Raw genomic sequence first — 24,939 nt, forward strand, 5'->3', positions numbered from 1 at the left:
CATGAGGAGGAAGGCAATGTAGTTACATGCAACAGCAATGATATTTCTGTTCTAATTTCATTTTGAACTGAGCCTTGAAGAAAAAGAGGGCATAATGGATTACTGATACAGAAAAAATAATCCTAGCTTTCCAGTGAAGCAAAACAGGTTGCTTCTTCTGTTCGTAAGTGTCCCTGCTTATGGCAGGGGGGTTGGAACTCTATGATTTTCAAGGTTCCTTCCAACCTAAACCATTCTATGATTCTATGATTCTAAAGCATTAAGCTGAGATCTCAATTTCCAGCTAGAAGTATCTGGAATTTCTGGAATTTCAAAAGGTTTGGAAGAAACTCATTTGGCCAAATCCATACCTGTTTGCTTGGAAATTCTTGTTCAAATTGTTCACCGCTCAAAAAAATACATTTTGAAATTGCTGAAATATCTTGTTTCCAAAAGCATACATTTCAAACCAAAATCTTCTGATATAGGGGTTAGAATGCCTTTATCACAGTCAATTTTAGAGATGTTTTTCGAGTGTGTATAATGGTAGTATCAAAGTGAAACATTTTACCTCACCACTCCAAATTGTTTTTAAATACGGATGGAAGCTATTTCTTTGTATTACTTGGTTTTGTCCTGATAAATTGTACAAAATGTTTTCCCAACCTGCTCCCTCCCTTTGTGGTAAACTGTGCAAGAAGAGCATCATGCTGTGTTGCTTGAAGCGGCAAAACGCTGGACTGACGCACATTTTCTTCCATGGACAGCACTTAAAACATTCATCCTGTCCTACAGGGAGAGAACTTTCTCATTATCTTGGTTATAAAGACAAAACTTAATATTGCCCACATGTACAACAGCAGTACCAGCTTTTGCAATTCCTTTGTAAAACTTGCATTGCTGTGAGCGCTCATTTGTTCAATGAGAAGCAGAACAAAGCCTGGAATATCTCCTCAGATTTTCTCAAAAAAAAAAAAAAAATAAGAAAAGATGGCCTGAGGTGTATTTATTTTGGTGAATGCAGACTAAAGCAGAAGTACAGGCATAAGTAGGCTAACAGGGCAGGGCTAGTCACTAAATAATTAAGTTTGAGAACAAAATCCTGACAAAATTTCCACTAACTTCAGCAACATTTGGATTTAACCCCAGGTGCTTTCATAGGAGACATATTTCTTTTTACAGTGAAACGAAAGACAGAAGGACATTAAACAGTTCAATATTTGGCACAGCTGGGATCAAGCTGACGCACTTAGACACTAACCTACAGCTTCTCCAACGCTATATTTTATCCACACCTTATGGAAAACCTGGGGGCCCTCAGCAGCCGGCGTTGAGCCCAGCATGCTGCAGGATCAGGCCCACCCAGCAACCCCCTCCACGTCTCTCGTGGAGAGGCCTGAAACATTTTGGTGTACGTGGGAGTAACACTCACAGGTGATTTTTTTATGCATCTCCACTTAAAAAAAGCAAACTGTTATTTGAGGAGGAACTGATGTAATTTTAAGCATCTTTGGTATAGATGCGGATACAGACCAGGACCTGCATCCAGCGCAGGGCGGACGTGGCCATCCCAGCCTCATGTCCCTTTATTAGCAACAGAGAAAAAAAGGCACTTCAAGGGTGCAGCTCATCTGACCGGTTTGCAATGCCAGCCGGGCTGGACTGCAGCCCAGAGGGCAGTGGCAAGTCGTGCTCGTGAGAAACCAGGTGTGGGCTCTGACCTTAGAGGAAGCCCACCTTGTCTGTCTGAATGGATTGGCTTTAAAATAAAAGAAAATACATCCACAAAAAGTGTTTTCTGAGGCCCTCCCAGCTCCTCTAGCATCCTCGACGGACCAGTCACAGCATGGTTGCCCTCAAGACTGGGGGAGCTGGTACATCCCGAGGATCATACCTGCCTCTGTGCCTCACCTGCAGTCATGGGTTTGCTCTTTTTAATGTTTCTTCAGTTAATTTTCTTTGCAGATTCGTTCACAGGAGTCATAAACATAATGACGGACATCATTTGGCGCTACACTGGAGATTTCATGGCTCCTGATATCGTTTGCAGAGTCGTTCGCTACTTCCAGGTATAGAAACCTCACACTCCCCTGTATGCCCAAACTCATATGGCTTTGTGTCCCCACAGCAGTAAACCCTAACAAAAATGCTGTAAAGACACTTTTGTAGCATCAGAAGTGCTAAATGCTAAAAGTGCTCATTTAAAGTTGAAACACTTTTAATTAAATATTTTATTAAATATTTAAAATTTTGTGGACAAGATAAAGGAAAAAGAGCTGGGTGACAACACGAGGTTTTTTTCTTTATTCTTTTTTTTTTTTTCAGTAGAAGTTGTCAAATATTCTTAGTTCAGTGTTCTCACTGACATTATTTCCTGCAATAAATGTGTCTCAACTGCTGCTTCATATACCTTCTGCCCCAGGTGGTCCTTCTATATGCCTCGACTTACGTCCTCGTGTCTCTAAGCATAGACCGGTATCATGCCATAGTTTACCCAATGAAGTTCTTGCAAGGAGGTAGGAGAATTTCTGTACCTTGCTATTGCTACAGATATTATTGAATAGTTCTTTAGTTTCAAAATTCTTAACCTTGTTGCCATGAACTATTCATTCCTGCTGTAGCAACATTTGGACTCTGTTACAGTTTTCCAAATGGCAAAGGAGCTGTGGTTTCGAGATTTATTATCTGCACGTAGCCCTCAGCAGTTTTTTTAAGCATTGTGTTAGCAAAGAATGAAATGACATTTTAAAAAGTATAGAGGTTTTCATTATCTTCCAGCATTTTGAGGAGGTTATTACGGGCAAAAGCTATCCCTCGTACAACTGCACTGGCTCTAGGAGCCACAACAGCTGTATTGTCTATTTATTCACACTAAAAAATAACTTGGATAAAGAATGCAGTACTGAAAATTCATACCGTAGTTTGATAAGAGAACATCAAAAGCCATAGCATATAAATTTGGATTCCTATTGTTTCTTGTAATTTCTTCTATTTGTTATTTTTACACACTCAAATATATCCCGGCTGCTTAGCAGTACAATTTAAACAATATGATTTCTTTCCTACAGAGCCTAAAGTGGGATGTTAAGTGTGTTACACCGACTGAATAAACAGAAATAGCAGGTGGGGAGGAAGGGGAACAGTTACAAGAACCATGAGGTCTGGAAGATGCACTTTAATCAGACGCAAATATCATTCTTGTTTTGGTGTAATGATGGCTTTTGACAGCCTGCTCTATTCAGGGGATCAGATTAATGGTCCTTTCCGGCCTTAAAAACCTATGAATCAATCACAGCCCAGGCAGTAGTGCTGCTTTGGCAGATGTTAAGGTCTGAAAACTTCAAATACTTTGTGAAATTTAGCTTCATATTCCCCAGCGTGCAGACCAACTTTTTCAGAGCGGGGGGATTGATATCAAGGTTTTCTCAGCAGGTTTTGGGAGGCGCGGAGTGCTCTGCAGCTCCTGCCGGCATTGAGCAGGGCTCGGGAGGGCTCATAAACCACCCGAAGCACGGACTGTCGGCTGAGCGGGGCGAGCTGTGAGACAGGCTCGCTGACATTTCGTCTTCATACGTGGTACAGGAAAAGCAGCACTTGCTAAATTACCGCCTGGGCTTAGCAAAGAATTTGGTGGTTAATCTCTGCAAAGCACTTTGAAGTTGAAAAAAACCCCACCGAACCACCTCAAATATTTATAAAAGCCTTTTTTTTTTAATCTCAGTCCCATTTTCTATACCTATACCATAAAGTTTTTCTTTTCTTTTTAAGAGTGGAAAAGACATTACACCCAGCCGAGGGGCAGCAGAGCCATCAGCTGGGTGCAGCTCTGGGGGGAAACGGGCCACAAGCAGAGATAACGCTGGCAAAGCCCACTCGCCACTGGCAAGGGCTGGCTACACACTGATGGACAAGCAAAGACCATGTTTAAATGGAGAAAGGAGGCAGCTGTAAATTCAAAAGAACGATCTAGAGAGGTATATTTACCATAGCAACTTCCTGGAATATACATAAATATTTTGCACCCAGCTATTCCTAGCAGAGGTGTCGTCTGTGTGGCTTTTGAAATGCCCTCTTAGCCATTCTGCAGAGAGAACAAATTGATTTATGAAACTTTTTCATTGGTAATGACACAAAGAAACTTTAAAAACAGTTCTGAGTCAACTTGTGGCAAGTTTCTTTCCAAAAAGAAACGCTCATCCCCCAAAATCGTTCAATCTGGAAACAAAAGAGTTGTTTCTCCTTACCAGTTTTAAAAATTACGTTGTCATGTAGCCTTGAAATATCATTTTGGGAAAAAAAATCAAACATTTTGCTTTGAAAATGTCAAACAATTTATTTTTTTAAAAAAAATGTGGTTTAGTTAAAAATCATTTGCACGGCTTCTAAGCAAACAAACTTCAACAGTTAAATATTTTATACTCACTTTGTGAATATATAGACGACCACAGAAAGTGCAGGATGTGGAAAAATTATACATTACAACCCTAATGCTTTTACTGTGTGAGGCACCTAATTCAATAACCAAACGGGTCATTAAAAAAAAAAATAATCATAAAAGAAAGATCACAAAGAAAAGAACCTGAGAAGTCATAGCAGAAGACATTGTATAAATATTTCTCCATATTGAAAAGATGTATGCAAGCAGTATACAAACTAAACAGCAGGTGACAACAGAACTGCTTAAGTAAAAGACGAAACCCAAGTAGGTGTAAACTGTCCGTTGAGCGGCTGTGGGCTGCAAATGATGCTAAGGTCCAGCAGATCAATGAGATTCTGGAACAGCTCTCTCTCTCTGGATTTAAAACCTCATTTTCAAATGGCACTCACTTTATGGAAGGATTGCATAGCACTGCCGTTCATGGTAAAAAGGACCAAAACTCCTCCCAAGAGGTGCCTCCCCACCACACGTTGCTGGGAGCAGGCAGATGTGCACAAAACCACTGCCACAGCGCACGGGTGGTGGAAGTGGAGCAAAGGGGACGGTGACATGAAAATAACCTTTAGGAGAGTCTGTGCCAGAACTCATGACTGAGATTCCCGCTCCAGCCCCGGGGATTTAGTCTTGACCACCCCAGTATGAAAAAACCTCCATTTACAGAGAAATATTGTTTTTAAAGGAAAATACAGAGACCGGCTGAATAGACCATCGTATTTCAAAAGCTGTTATTTATTTGATTCCATTTATAATTGATATAGTTCTAGTTATATGATTTGCTGGCATTTAGAGCATAGTAGAGCATTTACAAAAAGACAACATAAAAAAGCCCCGCTTGTGAGGCAGCCAATTAACGTTAGTCTGATAAAACAGAAATCTACTTACCTCGATGCTATCAGTGCCCTGTAAAGCCCTTTAGACCAGCAAGGCCATATTTTACCAAACACGAGGGACAGTTAAAAACAAGATTAAATGAACATTGCAGGTAACGTTTTATAAAACACAAAGATAAAATACCACTCTTGCCCAACCCAAATTGCCCACTTCTCTTCAAATTAAGGGTGTCGCTACACAGTGCAAAGAATAAAGCATGTTATCCAAGTGTGATCTTTTCCCCTTAGAAATAGACACGCGGGCCCCACTGAGGCTTGTATGTATGTAGTTTAAGTAGCCAGCTCACAATCGAAAAGCCCTTTCTGTCAGGAAATATTTTGTGAAACTTACTCTTAATATTCCTTTCGTGAAGTTTATTCTGTTATGCTTTAGGAAACTTTACGTTTCTCTTCTGCCTGAGCAATATTTATAGACTTAATCTAACCCTCTCACTTACGTCAATGTCATCAGAGTTCCCTTAAGCCCTAGATTAGCAAGACTGTATTTTGCTGAACGTGGGTAGCATTTAAAAATGAGCAGGATAAGTGAATATTTGCAACTGATGTTTTATAAAGCATAAAATTACTTTTTGAATGTTTCTCTCACACACTTTTGTATTGCTCTTTGAGCTTCAAGGAGGAAAGACGTTCTTCTTGATATGCATAATTTAAAGTGATTTTCCATTTCACACACAACCTCGGGTATTTTGTAGGACAATAAAGTATTTCAACACCAAAGCTTCCTAGATCAAAAAATCTGTCCCCATCTGTTCCTCTCACAATCTGACTCAGGAGGAATAAATGCTGCTGAGAATCACTGGTACTCCACAAATCAGCCTTTTTTCCCCACACTTCTCAGCTAGAGATACATGGATTTTAGCCAGAAGATCCAGGTTCGTGGGAAAAAAAAAAACAAACAACAACAACAACAAAAAAAACCAAACCCAAAACAAAACAAAAACCCCCACACCCACCAACAAAACCAAAACACCTTGGGGCTATTTACTCCAAGCCATTGATTTTTACGAAATTGCATTGGTACTATCAGATATCATTTGGTTTACCACCAGTTTTCCCCACGTGGCAGTAGAGGAGGCCAGAAGTCAAGGAGAAGCAGTAGCCCAAACCTGCCATGTGCTTTGGGATTCTTCAGTTCCTGATCTTTGCCATGAGGTCCAGCAGGAACTTCTAGTCAATGTCAGTTGTAGCAGACAAAAGAGGGCTGAGCACTTGAGCACCAGACCACCACCATTTGCCCTGTCTCATGGTTAGCAGTCCACCCGTAGCATGGCTTGGGCATGTTCCCATCGACAGGAGTTGGGTTTGGTCTCCGCTGTGCCACGGGGAACTGCAGGAGGTGCCTGGGCTCTCCAGGACCATGCTTTTTGGGGCAGTAGAATTGCAGTTGGAGTTAAAGGCAGGTGCCTGTGCAGTTTTGTCCCAATACTGAACAGAGGTGTTTTCTGTTTCCTGATAGGAAGTGTTTTGCAAGATTTCTCACTACAAGGTGCATCAAAATGTATAATTATCATTCCAAGAAGTATATTTTCCCCCTCCAGTACATCCAGTATGCTCCAACCTAGTGTGTGCTTTAAGTAACCCTTCCTGGTCTTAGCCTTCCTCTGTTATCTGCAGCACAAGGGCTTCTTCTTCTTCTCTGTCTATGTGTCCTCCTACTAACCGTGGCTTTGCTGTGCCATGATAAGAGCACACAGTAGCGGAGACCTGCGGTCCTTTGTGTTTGTTCATGATGTTGCCTTGGTGGCACAGAGGAACCTTTCCCATCTCATGTTTCTGACTTGCTGACCCTGACGGGTGCCTTTCTCATTGCGTTTCAGATTCATTGGACCCTTAGCATCTTTAAATAAAACGTTTAAAATACAAGCCCATAACAACATAACTTTGCAGTCTTTTCAGCATCAGCCTGCTGCAGACAAAAGTTCCCTTTTTTCACCCAGTTTCCTCCCGCTCCCTGCCTTTCTATCAGTACTGCTACAAGGGGCCGGTTGCACCAGCACCCCCATTAACACCGTCTGTTTGACTCTGTTGCACAGAAAGACAGGCGAAAGTTCTTATTGGAGTGGCCTGGAGCCTCTCTTTCCTGTTTTCCATACCGACTCTGATTATTTTTGGGAAACGGCAGCTCTCCAACGGGGAAGTGCAGTGCTGGGCTCTCTGGCCTGACGACTCCTACTGGATACCCTACATGACAGTGGTGGCTTTCCTGGTGTACTTCATTCCTCTGATCATTATCAGGTAAGCCTGAACTGCTGTCAGCAAGCGTGTGGTGAAAGCTGTCAAGTGTGCAATCAGCTTAATGCTTTAATTTCTACTCATTCATTACAATTTCATTTCCACACCTGCCTTATAGCTGCTTCAGTTTTTATCACATAATGCACGGGTCACTGTACGTGCCCTGGGTGTTCTCCATGCCGTATTAATAGCCAGAAATATTTTCTCTGAAAAAAAGGACTGAATCTCTAAGTGTGTCCACTTATCTCCACGGATTCAGGCTTGAAACATATCGTTATAAATCCAGTAAGAATGTCTAGCTATTATGACAAAACATAGTTTTAATAAAAGAATAAGAGATGACACTTAATGTTAATTAAACTAAAATTAACTTAAAGTACTCTCAAGCTTCATAGTACTAGAAGAGTGTTTCTTCACCAGGATCAGAAAGAAACCTCCAAGTGTTCGAAGCTGCCAACCACTCCTAAAATACGAAAAAATAAAAATCTTCCAGTTTTGCAATGGGAAACCTGAGCTGCAAATATTTGAGACTGATTTGTCCAAAATTGCAAAGACAATCTGCAGCAGAATCTACTTATAAACTGAGGTCAATCAATATCCCAGCCTGTGCTTGGTGATCAGCAAAGTTTATTGCCTCCCTCTGGGGTGCTGCCATCAGCCACCGTTAAACAAAAATTACCTAGCCATGTCGAGCTAGTGATGCAAAGGAGCAGTCAAAAACTGATGTGGAAGAGGAGTGAGGCTTCTTAACTGCCTTGAAAGGCTGCCGGTGGCAATAAATTGTTCTCCGAGCCCAGACATAGTTCCTTTCCTTTCTTTCCCTTTTATTCTCTTTCAGTAGCACGGTTACAATAGGATTTCTTGGTGTCCATCTCTTCTTCTTAGTGGCAAAGACAACTTGCTGGGACTCCTTTTGTTCCCCATAATTTGGTGACGTGTTCTTTGGGTTGTGAGAGGAGCTGCATTTGCATGTCCCTCGGACATCTCTCATGGTCCATCTGCTTTTCCAGCAGGTGATGAGCCATGAGTTGCAGTTAGCTTCCTGTTCATTAGCACCCCAGGTGAGAGCAGGGAGCTGGGGGGGACGGCTGATCTTTTCTAGGTGATGATAGGACTGGCTACATGAGCTAAATAGTAAAGACCATGTCATGGTTTTAGTTCCTTTCCAGTTGTGTTGTGCCATGAAGTTTCTTACAGTTTGATCACAGATATTAAGTCCTACAGCTTCTAGTAGCAGAAAGTTTATCTCTGATAGAACTGAAACCACAGGAGCATGAAAACTGTGGTGCTTGAGTTCATTTAGCTGATTTTTTGAGACAAATTCAACATTGACTGGTGTTTGTCCTTAGAGAGAAGGGACAATTTTTCTACTTTGCTCATAACGCGTCACTTTGCCAGTCCTTCCATTTTTGTGCCAGATTGCACAGACAGACAAGCAAAATCATGAGAAGTTCTCCTTGAAGAAAGGACATGATAGCAATAGAGAAAAGCTGCTCCCAGATTATCCAATTGCTCTTCCTTCCTAGACAGCATCATTTCTCTTTGTATGTTTGCCTGTATCTTAAAACCGGCCTAGCTTTAAATAAACCAAAAAATATTCTTGGGAATATGTAAATAAAAACATGCATCTGCAGCGCGGCACTAGCAGCAAAAAGAATAAACACGGGCAGAAGTCACAAAAAGTTATTTAACTGTGCAAAAGAAAAGGCACTAAAAACTTTAAGGCTGGCTGTTACTGTGAGAGGAGTTTTGTTGCGAATTTTCTCAGGTAGCTAGCAATCAGGAAATTCTAGCCAGCACCTTAAGGGTTTTAGGAAAAAGGTCCATAGCCTGTCCAGTTAGCAGTCATTCCATGGGTGTGTGAATCATCTCTCTCACACTCAAACTTACAGCTTCGCACGCTTCCTATTACAGTTCAGCCACTCCTTTTTACACAGCTTAGATACTTGTTTGGCAAGAAAAGGCAAGCTACACAGCAACAAATTTTTTCAGAGCTGCTGACATTATGCTCCCCTCCTCCCTGCCAAAGGGCGATATTCAAACCAGATCAGCTCTGTGACTTGCTTTACAGTAAATCCCCAAGAGCAAGAAGGCGATGAAGACACGAGAGGAAAGGGAAAGGCAGTGAAACTGGCATTTCATTAGATTGCCCTGACAGCTTGAGACATGAATAAAGCATCCTAAAATTTTTGCGGCTTTAACCTTAAGCGACTTTCACACGAGAAGTTTATGGCAGGACAGGAACTTAAAACACTGGCCTTGGAGCCACGGGGCAGAGCAGTGCCCAAACACGTTCCTGGTTTCAGTGTACACTAACACAAATGCTCCCATGTCCTTGCCAGCAGAAGTCAAATTTTTGACAAGTCCTAAGTGGTGTCAGGCACTGGGAAGAAGGAAGGGGGGCGGCACAGGGAAGGATTTCTTTTTTGTGCCCATTTATTTCTAGTTGTCAGTGATGCTATTTTCTTCAGAATAGAGAGGATTGTCTGAAACCACATAAAAAGAGGATTACCATCAGGGCAAGGTCAGCAGAGACATTATGAGCAAATGCTGTGCAGTTTGGAAAGAACTGGCCATTTTTTAGAGTATTCTTTCAAGTTTCAAACATACAACTGAAGGTTGCAACTTCCCAGCTGATTCATCTGTAAAACATCTGTCAATGTAGCTTCAAGGCACGACATCTATTTCTTTAAAATTTCTTGGCAGTCCAGGAGTTTAAAGCTAATCTACCTGATGTGGCTGCAGCATATAAATACTCTAATAAGCAGTTCGCAGCTAAAGAACAGCAATAATGACTGTTAACATCTGCAGAGACTCAATTTCTCCACAAAAGTTTTGTTACACTGAATAGCTTCAGAGGCACAGTAGGTTTGATGACAAACGAGACACTGTTTCCTAAGGGCGAGTCAGGGAGATCATGTACATTGTGGTTGTGTGTCACTCTCTCAAAAGATTAATTATAAAAATGAAAAGTTGTTATTCAGTGAATGAAGGAAGGCATTTTGCATTTTTTTTTTAAATTTAACGGCCTTTAGCTGTAGATATTATTAAAAAAAAGGCCACAACATAACAATGGAGAGATGATCCATAAATGTGTGACTGAAAAGTCAAGGTTCAGTATCTAAGAAGCCGGGAATACGAATAAACCAGAAGCTGAGGCACACACCACACTTACTGAGGAAGTGAGGCAGGGTGCACACAGAGAAAGAATAACCTTTTCTGCAATAATTCATTTTTTTTGCGCATCTACTTTATTTTTTCTGCTGAAGCACTCTGATTTAGCTGCATGACAGGTGCCTGATGCAATGTGGGACACTGGCTGGCAGAGTTAATTCTTAATTAGTTCTGCTGCCTGAATCTGCTGAAAACCTAACCTCTAGAGCAAAGCTCTCACTGATGACAGCACTTTTTCTGGTGCAGTTCATCTGAAGTGCATACAAAGGATAAAATTTTACTTTTCAGGTGCAGGACTTAATTCCACACTAGATACGCCGCTTTGGCTGAGCGGTTTTCACTTGCTACAGTCCAGGTACCCTCATATTTTAAGCCCCTCTCATCCATCCCTCAGCTCTCTTGGCAGAGCTGATTTCATACGTTCCTGACACAGCCTTCAACTAACTTGCAGGAGTTGTGTTATTCATAACACCGCAGCCTGTGGAATTAATTATTTAGCTGATAACCTTATGCTCAGTCTGGAAAACCCTTCTACCGATCAGCTAATCCCTCAGATGTGGTGTGAGCAAACCTATAGCTTCCAAGCCAAAATACAAACCAAACCAAAACAACAATCTGTCCTTTTTTTTTTTTTTTTTTTAATTTATCATGGAATCATTTAGGTTGGAAAAGAAATTTAAGATCATCGAGTCCAACCGTTAACCTAGCACTGCCAAGTCCACCACTAAACCATGTCCCTAAGCACCATGTCTACCTGTCTTTGAAATACCTCCAGGGATGGTGACTCAACTGCTTCCCTGGGCAGCCTGGTCCAATGCTTGACAACCCTTTCAGCGAAGAAATTTTTCCTTATAACCAATCTAAATTTCCCCTGGAACAACTAGAGGCTGTTTCCTTTTGTCCTATCGCTTATTACCGGCACTCACCTCGCTACAACCTCCTCTCAGGTAGTTGTAGAGAGTGATAAGGTCTCTCCTCAGCCTCCTTTTCTCCAGGCTAAACAACCTCAGTTCCCTCAGTTGCTCCTCATAAGATTTGTGCTCTAGACCCTTCACCAGCTTTGTTGCCCTTCTTTGGAGGTATGTATAAAAAGGCAATCTATGAAAAAAACTGCAGCAGCCCTGAAATATTTAAATACTTGGGAGGTCTGTTCCCACCACTTCTTCACAACTGGAGAATCAGCAATCAGTTATCAACCAGCTTGTGGTTTTGTGGTGAGTTTTTTATCTGATTACAATACAAATGAACAAGACCTGAATAATGAAAAGAGAATGAAAAGCTGTGATTAGATTTTTAACCCAAGTGCGTGGTTATCTTTGAGAGCTGAGAAAAGGGGAGACTATTCTTTTCATGTAAAAGCTCCCCTGCTTCTCACTGTCTCAGTGCTGGTCAAGGAGAGCCACAGGTCCTGCATCAGGTTCTTCTTTACAGCACTTAAAAATTTGGCCTGTTCTTCCCTTTTACTTAGACTAACCTACCACTTTTTCTGCAGTTGATACTGTCAACCTACCAAAATCCAGGAAATTCGTGAGAATTAATTAGGCAACCTGCATTAATTAGTTCTCTCCTATTCTGGGACAAGTGTCATCAGCCATTTCTCCTATGCCAAGATATGTCAAGCAAAGCTCAAACAGTATCTGTGATAGCTGAATACCTCTGGGGCATTGCTGAACAGAGGTTAAATATGGGTCAAATCAAGATTACAGACTGTTTTCCTGCAAATATTTGCACCCCTGGGCCCCTCAGGTCCAGTAATGGTGGAAACAGGAGAGCTACTGGGTTCCTATTCTGTGTCGCTACTCTGCCAAATCATAATTATATTCTGGCACTTCCAGAAATTCAGTCTTTTTAGCTGTTATTCATGATTGCCAAATCTATTTTTTAGATTTTAACCTGATAAATGTAATACATAGGCATTTATCTAATATAATTCCAAACTCAGCTTAAAAAAAAATGTGAAAGCTTCTCTCGCAGCACAGAGGAAAAAATATCCATCTGCTGTTTAAAATCAAAATTCCAAAGAGAACAGTTGCTTTGGAGTAGCAGAAAAATAATTAGAAGAAAAAAAACAGAATCAGCTAAAAGGAAAAAATATGGAACTAAACCCAAGACATTGCAATGAAATTAAAACGATTAAATAAAAGGTATTTGTCTGAATTAAATCAAATAAAAGGAATTAAAATACCATTAATAAAAATACCAAAGGTCATTTTTTGAGCTTGAGTTAGTGAGCACAATCATTTTTGCTCGCAATTTCAATTTCTACATAAAAAAGTCTAGACCTTGCACATATGTTCAAATATCTGCCCGTCTATTCACTTACCCATTACACACGCCTACAATGGTTTGCTTAGATGAAGTTACATATGCCTTTTGTCTTTGGATAAATAGTGCTGCAAATTAGCTGCCATAAAACATAACGCAGCTGCATCACTTTGCACAAATAAAGTACAAGGAACAATAGGAAATGCTGGATGATAAATACAAGCAATTAGCAGAGAGCTTAAGTGCATGTTTTGCCATGGTAAAGGCTCATTTTACTGGCAAATACTGAGGCTGGGTGGGGATGCTATCATAATGCAATCATTTATTTAAAATAAAAATAAAAATCTCTGTTTGAAAAGTGGACAGATCAATAATTCTTATGATTGTTAATATCAATACAGAAGTTTTACCAGAAGATGTTTTATTTTCCAAACCAAAAGTGATCTATGAATTAAAAATAAAGATGGAGTGGAACTATACATGGTAATCCTTTGTATGACTCACCATAAATTAGTTATTTACATGGACAAAGAATGCTGTAATTACCAACATATTAAACAACACCATTAAGTAATAGCATGCTACAATGAACATGCTTCTTAGTCCTTCAGAATTTGGATCAAGCTAAATTGCTTTTGGAGATGCAATGAATTTAATTTGCTGAGACACATCCATAGTCTGAACCATATTCTTGTATTTTCCTGCCACCTTTCCAGATATGTATTTTGTCAGGGCTAGAAAAATCATTACATTTTCAGACCAACAGCATCTCCTTTCTATCCTCTGGTTTTCAAATTCTGAGCAGCTCCTTCTACAAAAGCCTTGAATTATTTTTCCATCCAGGTTTGACTACTCCACCTGAGCTCTTTCTTCCCTTCCATTAGTCTCTCACCTGCGAATAATGGGCCACAACAACTCATATAGTATTTTAGCATCATACTATGCATTGAAATGACTACAGGACGTGTTTATATAGCGCCCAAGAATCCCCACTGAGGGCTGGAAGACCAGTGCACTATTTACAGGCACAAAGAAACCTGATGGCATCTGGACCTAACACACTGTACATCACATCTCCTGGTGCTTTCAGTGGAGGCAAGAGCAAGCAGCATGCAAGCTTGTTACACATGTTGGAAAATGAGGTTTGTGGCAATGTGTACAGTGTACTTCTACATCTTGGCAGTGAAGGCTGAGCAGCTTGATGTTGAGAGGAAGGAAACAGAGTTTACGATACCGTCGGAATGATGCAGCTCATTGCCGAACACCCTCCTGTCCATCTGAATACCAGTCATCAGCTGTCCTCTGCTACTCTTTGCTCATCTGTCACTTCATTTTCCATCAAGTGGGAATTTATTCCCACTCTATGAGATGTCACCAACTGCCACGTCCTCCTCCGGCCACCTTTTACAGAAAGAAGCAACTACAAATGCATTCTGAAAAAAAAAAATGCTTTTCCCTTGTAAGAAAAATACAATTCTGTTCCTTAAGTGCTGTCTTTTTATTGTTGTGGCTTTGAAACACACACACAGATGCTTTTTAAGATCTTAAGCTTTGGGTGGCACATTTCTGGAAGCTCCAGTTTCTTAGCTCCATGCCAGCATAGCTGGGGAAAAAAAATAGATGAGGCACTAATAAGATCTGGAGTTCCAGAAAGATCAAAGCATAAAGGCATAATTGTGGCTGGCAAAACAGTCACTGGGAAGTGTACCTAGCATGACAAGTGACTCGTCTTTCCTGACACCCACCCTGAGCAGCTTTACACCACCTCTGGTCCTCTCCTGATAAGGAAGGCTCCAGTGGGTCCAGATATAGACAAAAGAAAGATGAACAGAGGCAAAACAACCAGTGTTGGCAGCACTTTAGAAGCAACTGGATTAAACCAGGAATTAAACTTTCCCCTGGACTTCTGAAAATTAAGGATTCAAATGAAACAGCATGTAATCTCCTATGTGAAATGCCAAGTGTAATCCAGGGCCTGATGTCACATGCCACAACTGGTCCATGAAGAAGACAGCCACCATAACTGCATCCGGTGAAAGGGATGCTCCTAACAGACTCTGCAGCCAAGAGAGCAGGATTTCTGGGGTTGGAGGGAAGACAAGAGAGGAGCCTGACTTCGTAATTCAATACTTGTGGCTTCTGGCTAGAAGTAGGGATTCTGAGTATTTTTACTACAGAGTTAGTCTCCTTTGTCCTCATTCTTAGGCAACGCTTAGTGTGTCCTGCTGGACACATGCAGGTCTGCATCGGAGGGGATATTATTTCAACTGCAAATAAAAAGGTCAGGCTAGAGATAGCAGGCTAGGGAGAAAATAGAAACAGGGCGTTTAGGAACTGGCTGGAAATTTTCTTACAATTATCATTATAACACATTCTTATTCATTGGAACAATCAAAGGAGAAATGATACATGAATTTTCCACCATTGTCGGTACAAAGTACAAAGGAACTTTCAAGTGCACCAGCTGATAAATAAACAGGTTCTTGAAAAGCCAGGAGATAAAAGGAAAATGTTCAAGTCAGCTGGGAGCCATGCTGGACCTTTGAAGAGATTAACGAGGGCAAGCCGGAGTCCGCCACAGACGCATGCAAAACCTTCGCTGGGCAAATACGCTGCTGCTCTGCTGCACAGCCTGAACTGCATGTTGAATTTCCAGCTCGTGCCTATTGAGCCTGGAAACCAGATGGTTCAGACTTCCACAGAAAGGAAACCTCCAAGGCACACAAATACTGCCTTTGCAAGCGTGTCTAGGAATTGAGGGTGCTGTAGGAAAAGGTCATGTATCAGTCTGAAAGCTCTAACAAGTGTAATGTCTCTTCTGATAACAAAAATAAGCCACATGGTAGGAAGACACATTTTTGTCTCTATGAAACACCCTGAAATAATCTCCCTAGTTGCACCTTTTTCACAGAGTCACCACTAAGGTTTATGGCAAATAATGGTCATGCTGCCCCAGGCCTTCTGTTATGATGCTTGGTTTTTACATCAGGAAAACATGGCAACCCAAGTGCATTAGCTTAAATATTTTAAAATGATTTTTGTCTTCCTTAGCATACTAAAAAGGAAAACACCAGTCAAAAGTTTGCTGTTGCTTAGTGATTTTAGCTGCACATTATGCACGCTTGCAGGAGAAAAGGCAGACAGAGCAAGGCCTTGTATTTTTTTTATGTGAAGTGCTGAAAAGGTAACATCCTCATCCGGGATGCGGGTTCAAACAGCTCTTCAGGTTGAAGGAATTATTTTTACCTATTCTATATTAAATAAATAGACTTCCAGATTTGTTATCGCCTAGGGAAAAGTCATAACTATCGAAGGTCATTGTAGATTGGGGCACTTTTCATCTTTCTCATTAAAAGTATACATATATTCTCCTCCAAATATGCAAATTGTGGAGGACCTAGTTTTAATTCATCTAACTCTTCCCATCTACCTGATACTTCTCTCCTCCTGGGTTTCAGTCACAGGACCCTGAGACCTCAAAGAGAGCACCACGGTACTTAACTGCATTTCTCATGGATCTTGTCCCTGTTGACATCCGCAGGGTACCGTTTTATTTGTCAGCTTCATATTCACAAAGTAACAATAAACCAGAAGCGTACACACAGCCAAAACAGGCCCGTCCCCTTGCTTCCGCCATTTCAGGGCTAGGGTCCTTCTTGCAGCTCCCAAGCCTGCAAGCATACCCCTGTGCAGGGATGAGGTGCCTCAGTTGGGGCTGATTTGGCCCCAGCTACCTCAAAATCCCCAACAAGCTCTTGCCTGCAGGATCTTGGCCAAATCGTTGCATTCCTCTGCACTTCAGATTTGACAACTGCAAATCCAGGACAATGATAATGATGTCCATGGTGAAAACTCTTCAGATCTGCTTCTGGAAAGTACTATGGAAGAGTCACATTTTGTTTATTGTTGTTGTCATTATTATTATTATTCCTATGAAGTCCCGTCATCTCTATGAGCTCGTTACACATAGATAAGTATATTCATAGAGCACGAATGTCTGGGATGGCATTTAAATTTACTGTAGATCATAATCTCAATGACTCTTTCCCTTCTGTAGTGTCATATACTCAATCGTGATTCGAACCATCTGGATGAAGAGCAAAGCTCAGGCTGTTATCATATCCAGCTGCCCTGGTGAGTCTCAGCACACATGTGTCTCCAGCCTCATGATTCGAATCCGTCTGGTTCCCCCAAATCCAGGAATGCCTGGACACACAGTGTCACATTGGGCTCCATCACTGGAGTGGGAAAGAGGTTTCTGTAATTGCTCATTCATAACTCTTTTCTACATTTTTTACCTTCTTTCCTTTGCCGCTAAATTCCCTTTAGAGAAACGATAGAAAACATGCATGAGAAAAGAATTAAAAGGTAAAAAAAATGTTATTCTAGAACTTAGAATCCCTATTCCTAGAATTTTGCCCATTTCCAGAAATTTTTTCTAGTGGATACTGAGGTAAGTCTTTTGCTGTGCTTTTGTATGACCTTGCAAGGCTGGATTTTGGTCAAGATGAAAATTCCTGGCTCCCAAAAGCCATAATATGAGCTGAGCTTTCCACCCCAAGACCATAAACTTTTTCACTGTTCTGATTGATTTTGGGAAAGAATACAAGCACAAATCATTTCAAGATCCTCTCTTGTCAGCTACCTTTCCTGTTAGTTATGAAGAAAAGTATGTTAATTTATGCGAATGTGTTTTACAACACAACTGGAAGAGCACACGACCAGTTAGTGCAGCCAAGTGGTGAGTGGAAACACATCAAACTAAGGGGACCAAGTTGCTGCTACTTGCCTGAAGTAGGATCACGGATCATGTCTGGTACATGAGGAAGCATCCTAATGCGATGTTGCACATATTTAGGTATCCTTATGTCATATCCTGACATCTGTCAATTATAATCTAACATTTACTTCTCTTTTGACAAGCTTGAGCAGGACTGATTTTTAATGATCCTGCCTTCATGACACAATCAGTATTAACTAGTCGTGAAAAAAAGAGGTCATTCTTCTTGTCCGAGAGGTATACTCTGCTCTATAAGTCAGTAAGTGATTTCCAGTAATATTAAGTATGGAATAATTTCAAGCTTCTAGATGGGATGTTTCACCGATAACAAGCCCAGACTAATTTTATTTACATTTTTTCCCTTACAAATTACACAGCCTTGATACGCTGTTTTTATAAGAGGTGAAAAAAGTTGTGGACACAGAGTTATTTCCAGTTACATTAATCAAAATTCCATTCCCAAGTTTGGACTACAAGAGTTTAAATATGTTTTGATAAAAAATGACCTTCTTGTGTATTCACTGTGGTGAACTAATTATTCTGACCCAGCAACATGAACATCAAATTGACATTAATAATGAAATCAGGCATATTATTGCAATCATGCTGGTACTGTTATTCAAATACAGAATTTGGTTCTCGAAGACATTAGTGTAACTTCAGAGGAAATGAGATCAACCAGCCTTGGTGTGAGACTGAATGGGATTTGCTTCTCAATTCAAGCCACACCACCTCTGAAAACCTAGTCGAACAGCATTTTGTATTTCATTACTGAGTCAACACAGAAAGTTAAAACGCGTGACTGATTATCCAAAGCACCAAAAAGAGCAAGAGGTTAAGGGAATGGAGTAAGTAGCTTTTAAAATCCTTCCAACTGAAATGCAGTTAAAAGTGAACAGGTAGCCTGTTTTGCCAGGCTGTTTCTTCTGTTTTCTTAATTACAGCTGCCAGTTCCTTTCAGAAAAGGTCTCCTATAACACCCCTCTGGTTGCGTTTTTGTAGCTGTGATGACGCATGGGTTTTATTAGACTGATACAGTTGGGCACATAGGCAGTGGTTCTCCTGACTAGATGCTGAGGATCAGGAATACCCAGCAGCCACAATGCTTCAGGAAGACCTCTTCTGCTTACAGTTGCCCTTTTGATTTTGAGTGGCTCAGGTTTTGAGTGTCCAACTTGAGCAGGCTTGCAAGTGTCCGCATTTTAGGAACCACTGAGCCCCTTCCCGACACTAGGGAAGGATGGGCAATGTATCCCTGTCCTGCCTGCGGAGGTGCGTGTTGATACATCCAGGCACTGGCCACCCTCTCTTACGAGCTGAACTGTTCTTTTCCCAGGTGGCAAAACCTCTGCTGGCTACACCAGTCGTGCGTTCATATCCAGGGCGAAAGTGAAAGCGATCAAGTACAGCATCGTAATTATCCTTGGTAAGTGACAAGCCCCATATCTGGCAGCCAGGGAGGGTGCAGGTGGTAGGAAGCTGGTCTTCCTCAGTTCCCTCCACCATCAGCAGACAAAGTGCAGTGCTCAGAGAAGGAGCTTTACTTAGACCCCCTGACTTGCCTTCTGACCTTGTCCTTCATGTCTCTTCTGGTTGATAGGCTCCTATTTTAGGCATCTGACATAAGCCTCAAAGGAAATGATAGGCACAGCCCCTCGTGCATAAGGTAAGGGAGGGACTCTGCCCAAAAGGAACAAAGGAAGGGCTCATCTGCTTCCCATGAGGGCTGCCAAAAGACTTGGCAACTGAGTTGTCTTCGAGACTATGTATGGCACGTTAGCTGCTGGAGGTGCCAGGGAGAGGAAGGAGAGGTGAGGGATGCAGAGCAACTGAATTTGATGTGAGAGGTGCGTTGCCTGCCGAGGCGGGAAGAACAAGATCTCCTTTCCTGACCGGGCAGCAGATGACTCAGTGCAGGTGTCCTCCGTCTCCCAGGGAGATGACATTATCGTGATGGAATTAGGAGGCTGACATTTTATCTCAATAAATAAAGGCAGCGTCACACAGGGCTGGTGATTAGCTGCTGGAGACAGGCAGGAAGGAGACCAAAGCTATTTACTCTCAAGGGCTGACAGCCATCCTCTACCGCTGAAAAAGAGATCACTCCTCTTCCCAACGCTACGCAAAATTCAGATGGGATGATATTGTCATAATAAATACTACTGAGGTGCTTAGCTCACTGTTTAGTGGTAGTGTCTGCAGACATGAGAGAGGCCAATGTGACACACGCTTTTCAGAAGCCCAAGAACAGCTTCTCTGTGTCTGAACTTTTCTGCGTGGCAATCAGAGCAAGCTTTTGTCAGAAACACCACCAGATATTGCAACTCCACCAGATATTAAGAGCTCACCTGGATGCTCAGTATTTCAAAGGAATTTGACAAACTTAGACACCCAGCACCTCTTGACATGCAAACAGATTAAGGCCCCATGGATTTCTTTAAAGCCACTTTAAGTTCTGTGTAGTCAGTGTTATGATCTATGCACTCACGATGCATATTGCTATTTTGCCAGTATCTGGGCATTGTCACCGCCAGTTCGGTTACTCTAGAAAACAGGAGGGGGGTTTACCTCTTCCGTGCACATTCAGTGAGTGCTCAGCTAGCTGCCAACGAAAAAATACTGATTAATGTGACAAGAAAGCAAGCACGAGGCCACCCTGTTGTCTCATTTAGCTCAGGGAGAGATCATGTGTCTGATTCCACGGATAGCTGTACGTTTGCAGCCCAGGTACTTATAGCTTAGTTGAGTAACCTGCCTGTCCCAGCATTTCTGTGTAGATCTTGAATCAAAAGCCTTTGAGAAAGGAGATGACACAGAAATTTGTGAGGGACAGATTCATTCCCTGTGCCTGCAACTAAAGGTAGATCTGTGGCCTTTATATTTCTACAACCTCTGAACAAAAGCAGGGGTGATGAACAACGCAGTCCTCTCTTCCCTTCTCCAAATTCATCTCTCAAATTGCAGTATAGGAATAAAAGAGTCTTCCTGCACGGTCCATGCGTACAGCACCTCCAGCCAGCACGCAAAATGCCACGTTGGTCTGCCATAATGTGGTGTGAAAGCGAGTCGTTTCTTGCTCCTGGGTGTCTAAGAGCCCTTTTTTCATAGGTGGCTGTGACAGGCAGCGCTGTCACGGAGCGGCACTTTGGTGCTGTGTACATTTAGATTGGCTGCTCACTCAGGGGACCATTAAAAGAGCGCCTCACTATAAGTGATGGTGCTTTAACTGGCTACCTATTTACCCTTTATGTGTTGTGTAGTGTTCAAAAGTGCCTCGATATGTCTAAAGGGAGTACTTTGAACACTTAGAGGAGCACACATAATTTATTTTATGGGCATTAAAATAAAAATAAAGACAAATAAAAGCAAAATCTAATAACTATTCTCTTAAATAAGACCCTGAATAGGGAGAGATTTTTTTTTTGCATGAACAAATATTTATGTGTTCTGACAGTCTCACTCCGCTCTTTGTGTGTGTGATTACCTCCCTAAATAGCTAAACTATCTAATGTCAAGCACTTCCTCTCTCTTCCAGCGTTTGTTCTCTGTTGGAGCCCTTACTTTCTTTTTGATATCCTGGACAACTTCAACATACTCCCTGAGACCAAAGAGCGCTTCTACGCATCCGTGATCATTCAGAACCTGCCAGCCTTGAACAGTGCCATCAACCCCCTCATCTACTGCCTCTTCAGCAACAGCCTCTGCCCCCCTTTCGAGTATTGATCCTTTCCTGTCACTCTGACTACCCTCTAAAAAGGGAGGGAACACATAAACACAGTCCGTAAACCCACTACCTATTTTCTTCTGGTTTAATTCTGACCATTCCTTATTTTCTTTAGGGAAAGAAGAACTCGAAGGCTGGGGGGGACTTTCCGGGAAAGGAGTGATGGAGGGCAGGAGATGCAGGTCCTGTCCAAACCAGAATACATCTAGCCCAAACGATGCTCCACAAAGCTACGCCAGGACATGTACCGAGGAAAGCAGAGTTCCCCCACAAGCCCCATGCACCATGAGTGGACAGACACGGACTGCACAAAGCCCACAGCTCACTGCTGTTGAGCAGCACACATATTTTGGATCGCACTGCAGCTTCAGCAATTACACACTGCTGGCGCCAAACTCAGTATGAGGGGTTTGCGTGCCACTGTTATGAGGGCTCATCTTGGTTTTCAAGCAAGCTGTAACATGTGTGTATTCCGAACTGCAAAAAAACAATGTAAATGGTGTCTAGTCAGTGTATTCTCTATTTTTCAGGAGTCACTAGAAGTCATCTACTATTCCGTCTGTCTCATATAACTGATAAATTACAGGTAATTACAGAGCAGGAATCCTACTTAAAATGAAAACACAGGCACTTTTCCAAGAACACACCGCTCTCACTCTATGTAATTATATCTGTGTTTCAAGCATAACCATTTAAGAAGTCATAGCCAGAGAAGAAGGGACTGAAGGGCTGGCCACCTCTCCTGGCCCACTTCTCAGCTTACACCAGTCCTCCCAGCCGCACTGTCTCTGCAGCTCATCCTCCCCTTCCCGTGAGGCATTTCCCTGCTGTCCCACCTTGGTGCGTTGGTGGCACCCCAGGGTCCCTGCAGGGGTCCCACATGACACATCTGGATAGTCATTTATGTCTGGGCTACTGTGTTAACAAAGTATTTGCCAGCCCCTCCCAGACCCCATGGTGCATTATATGCACAGATCCTCACGTGCTTCTGTGACAAAGGCCCTGAGCAGTCTTCTGGGGACCCTACAGGGAGTAGCCATACCGCGCACTTCATCCGCACAGATCAATCTCGCTGTCCAAACAGCAGCATTTCCCTGGCTCTTGCCCTGGCTAAATCATCCATGTTGTTTAAATTACGCAGGGAACCATACACATCTTTAGACAACCTCAGACCTGGAAGAAAACCCAAGTGAAACCATAAACCTCAAATTATGTTGAGAAAAAATTATCTGTTGATGGTCCAGTCTTGTAAACTCATTGGAGGGTCCACAGAGCACCGGCCATCAGACAGAGCTTTGTTGCACAGCACCCGAAACAGTCGGGCATCCCCTTCCCACAGCCCTTGGAGCATCCTCCTACCACACTGTTCTCAAGTTTAAGGACAAATGTTCTCACGCAGGTTCAGCAGGTGGGTGGATGATATTGACTTCAACGTTCATTTTACCGCAAGGCAGCTTATAGTGTTTGTATGATAATACACTCTAACCAGCTGTACGGCCAGTATGTTCGTTTCCTCTCGGTAAAAAATTGCATTCTTACTTAAGTGAAGTCAGTTTAAATAGTTGTGTTTTTTTTATGATGATGAACCTTTCCAATGAGTTTGTTCCCTGCAAAACAAGAACTGAATAAAATTTATTTATAATTACCTATATTACAAAAATCTTTTTTCCTAAGTAGGAGATACATAAAATCATGGGGCTTTATGTTCTCAGGAAAATAAATAAGGTTTCTCTTTATTACTATAGAGTTCTGTTATGTCTAAATTTTGGTAACAGCTTGATTAAAACCATGAATCCACACCAACCTTTACAGCCACCACCTTGGATGGATTCTATATGAGAACTAGACAACATTTTTTCTTGTGGGCATATTATAACTTTTCCCAGAGTGGACTGCTCGATTTAAGCCTCATAGTGGTATAGATTTTGTTTTTTAATTTTTTCATCTGATACTTATATACTGGCAACCTACTTTTGAACAACTAATGGAGTTTGTAGACTTAATACCTGGAAATCAGATAACATTTCTAAGCAGTACTTTGATTTGCAAATTTAACATGACTCAATCCCAATAAAATTTACATATTATTCACTGGGGTCACCACATGAACTATTTAGGGAATTTCATCTGACTCCAGTAGGTTTCTTATTCTTATTCCATGTTTGCAACTTGCTCTGCATCTGTTGACTTAATGGTGCTGCTTAATGGTGACAGGGTTGTTGTGAAAGACCCCAAGGAGGTAGGAGAGGTGGCAAAAGTCAGTGTCAAGGTCCGAATACCCAGAGAGAGAGTCTGAATACAAGAAGAGGGCACCCAGCTGGTTTGTCCATGAGAGCCCACAAGAAGATGTGTTTTTCATCTGCTATAACACTTCAAGATGGATCTGTGAGATCCTTCTGACATTCCCACAGCAACCAAAGATATTTGTATGCGTGACTATAAGGACATAAAATCCTGTATGATTATAGATTCCCAGGAAGCGTGAAAAATCAGGTACGCATCCCTCAGAGAAGTCACATCAAACAGCATAGGACTAGGATACTTTTCAGACTAATACATTAATTCAAGAGAATAGAAAATGTGTTCTTTCTGTGACAGGTTCAAATAAAATCTGAATGAGATAGCAATTTACTTGCTCTTGGACATTTTTTGATTTAATTTAAAGTTCAATTTTTTCAGTCCAGATTTCCATCTGTTGCTAAAAGTGTAAAGCAGTATTTTGTCTTTCATCTTGGTTTTGCCTTTGAAATTTCTGTCTTCTTTTTTATTTTTACTTTGAAAAAAACTAATGCAAGACAGCAAAATGTAACTTCTAAATCACTGCAAATATATATACTCTAACAATGAAGTGCAATATTCCACCTCGCAACCATGGAAGAATAGCAAAGTAAAAGCCTACCTAGAAGCATTTTGCATCCTCCTGCATGCTGCTGACCAAGCGCTCAGAGGTGCAGACATTATCAGTCAAAACAAAATTAAGGTAGCCACTGCTTGGTTGCTTGGTTGGTTTTTTTTTTTTGAAAGATATCTTTCACAGCAAAATAATTAGACATTTTGATACAGGATGATTTGTCTTCCACAGAACAAAAAACCCTAGTTCTTACACATCTCTAAGACTTTCAAGGCATGAATGAATGAAGGTACATACTCTACAAGTTACCTAGATATTTAAATATGAATTGTTTTAGTGGGAATCATGCACATAAATACCATTACAGAAGCGGACTAACACAACACGTTTTTAGAATACTGGCTATTGCAAGCACCCAACCCCTACTGATAGCAACCTCTAAGAAGGGCACATAAGCAGGAAAAGTAAAAGAGAGTCCAGTACTTATTTTAGTTCAATCACCTCTGGCATTTGAGTACTACAAAGCTTTCTGCCTATTAAGTTTTCATATTTTCTTGACACTACAAGATGCAGGAAATCAGGAAAATCCTCTCTCAAAACACAGGC

The 24,939-nt window shown here is 41.5% G+C and overlaps 1 protein-coding gene across 1 annotated transcript in view; it reads left to right on the plus strand.

Moving 5' to 3' along the window:
* Positions 1-21,691, plus strand: part of NPSR1 (neuropeptide S receptor 1) — a gene marked incomplete at both ends in the record, with an annotated part of 61,213 nt that extends 39,522 nt beyond the window's left edge. Inside the window, 7 exons of the mRNA XM_082499052.1 lie at positions 1,945-2,048; positions 2,402-2,495; positions 7,341-7,542; positions 17,036-17,112; positions 19,095-19,184; positions 21,294-21,474; positions 21,598-21,691. Coding sequence (XP_082355178.1) covers positions 1,945-2,048; positions 2,402-2,495; positions 7,341-7,542; positions 17,036-17,112; positions 19,095-19,184; positions 21,294-21,474; positions 21,598-21,691 — 842 coding nt within the window. The remainder of the gene's footprint in view (positions 1-1,944; positions 2,049-2,401; positions 2,496-7,340; positions 7,543-17,035; positions 17,113-19,094; positions 19,185-21,293; positions 21,475-21,597) is intronic.
* Positions 21,692-24,939: the final 3,248 nt, after the last annotated feature.

The sequence above is a fragment of the Vanellus vanellus genome (assembly GCF_965231255.1).
Source record: "Vanellus vanellus genome assembly, chromosome: 2".
NCBI classification, from domain to species: domain Eukaryota; kingdom Metazoa; phylum Chordata; class Aves; order Charadriiformes; family Charadriidae; genus Vanellus; species Vanellus vanellus.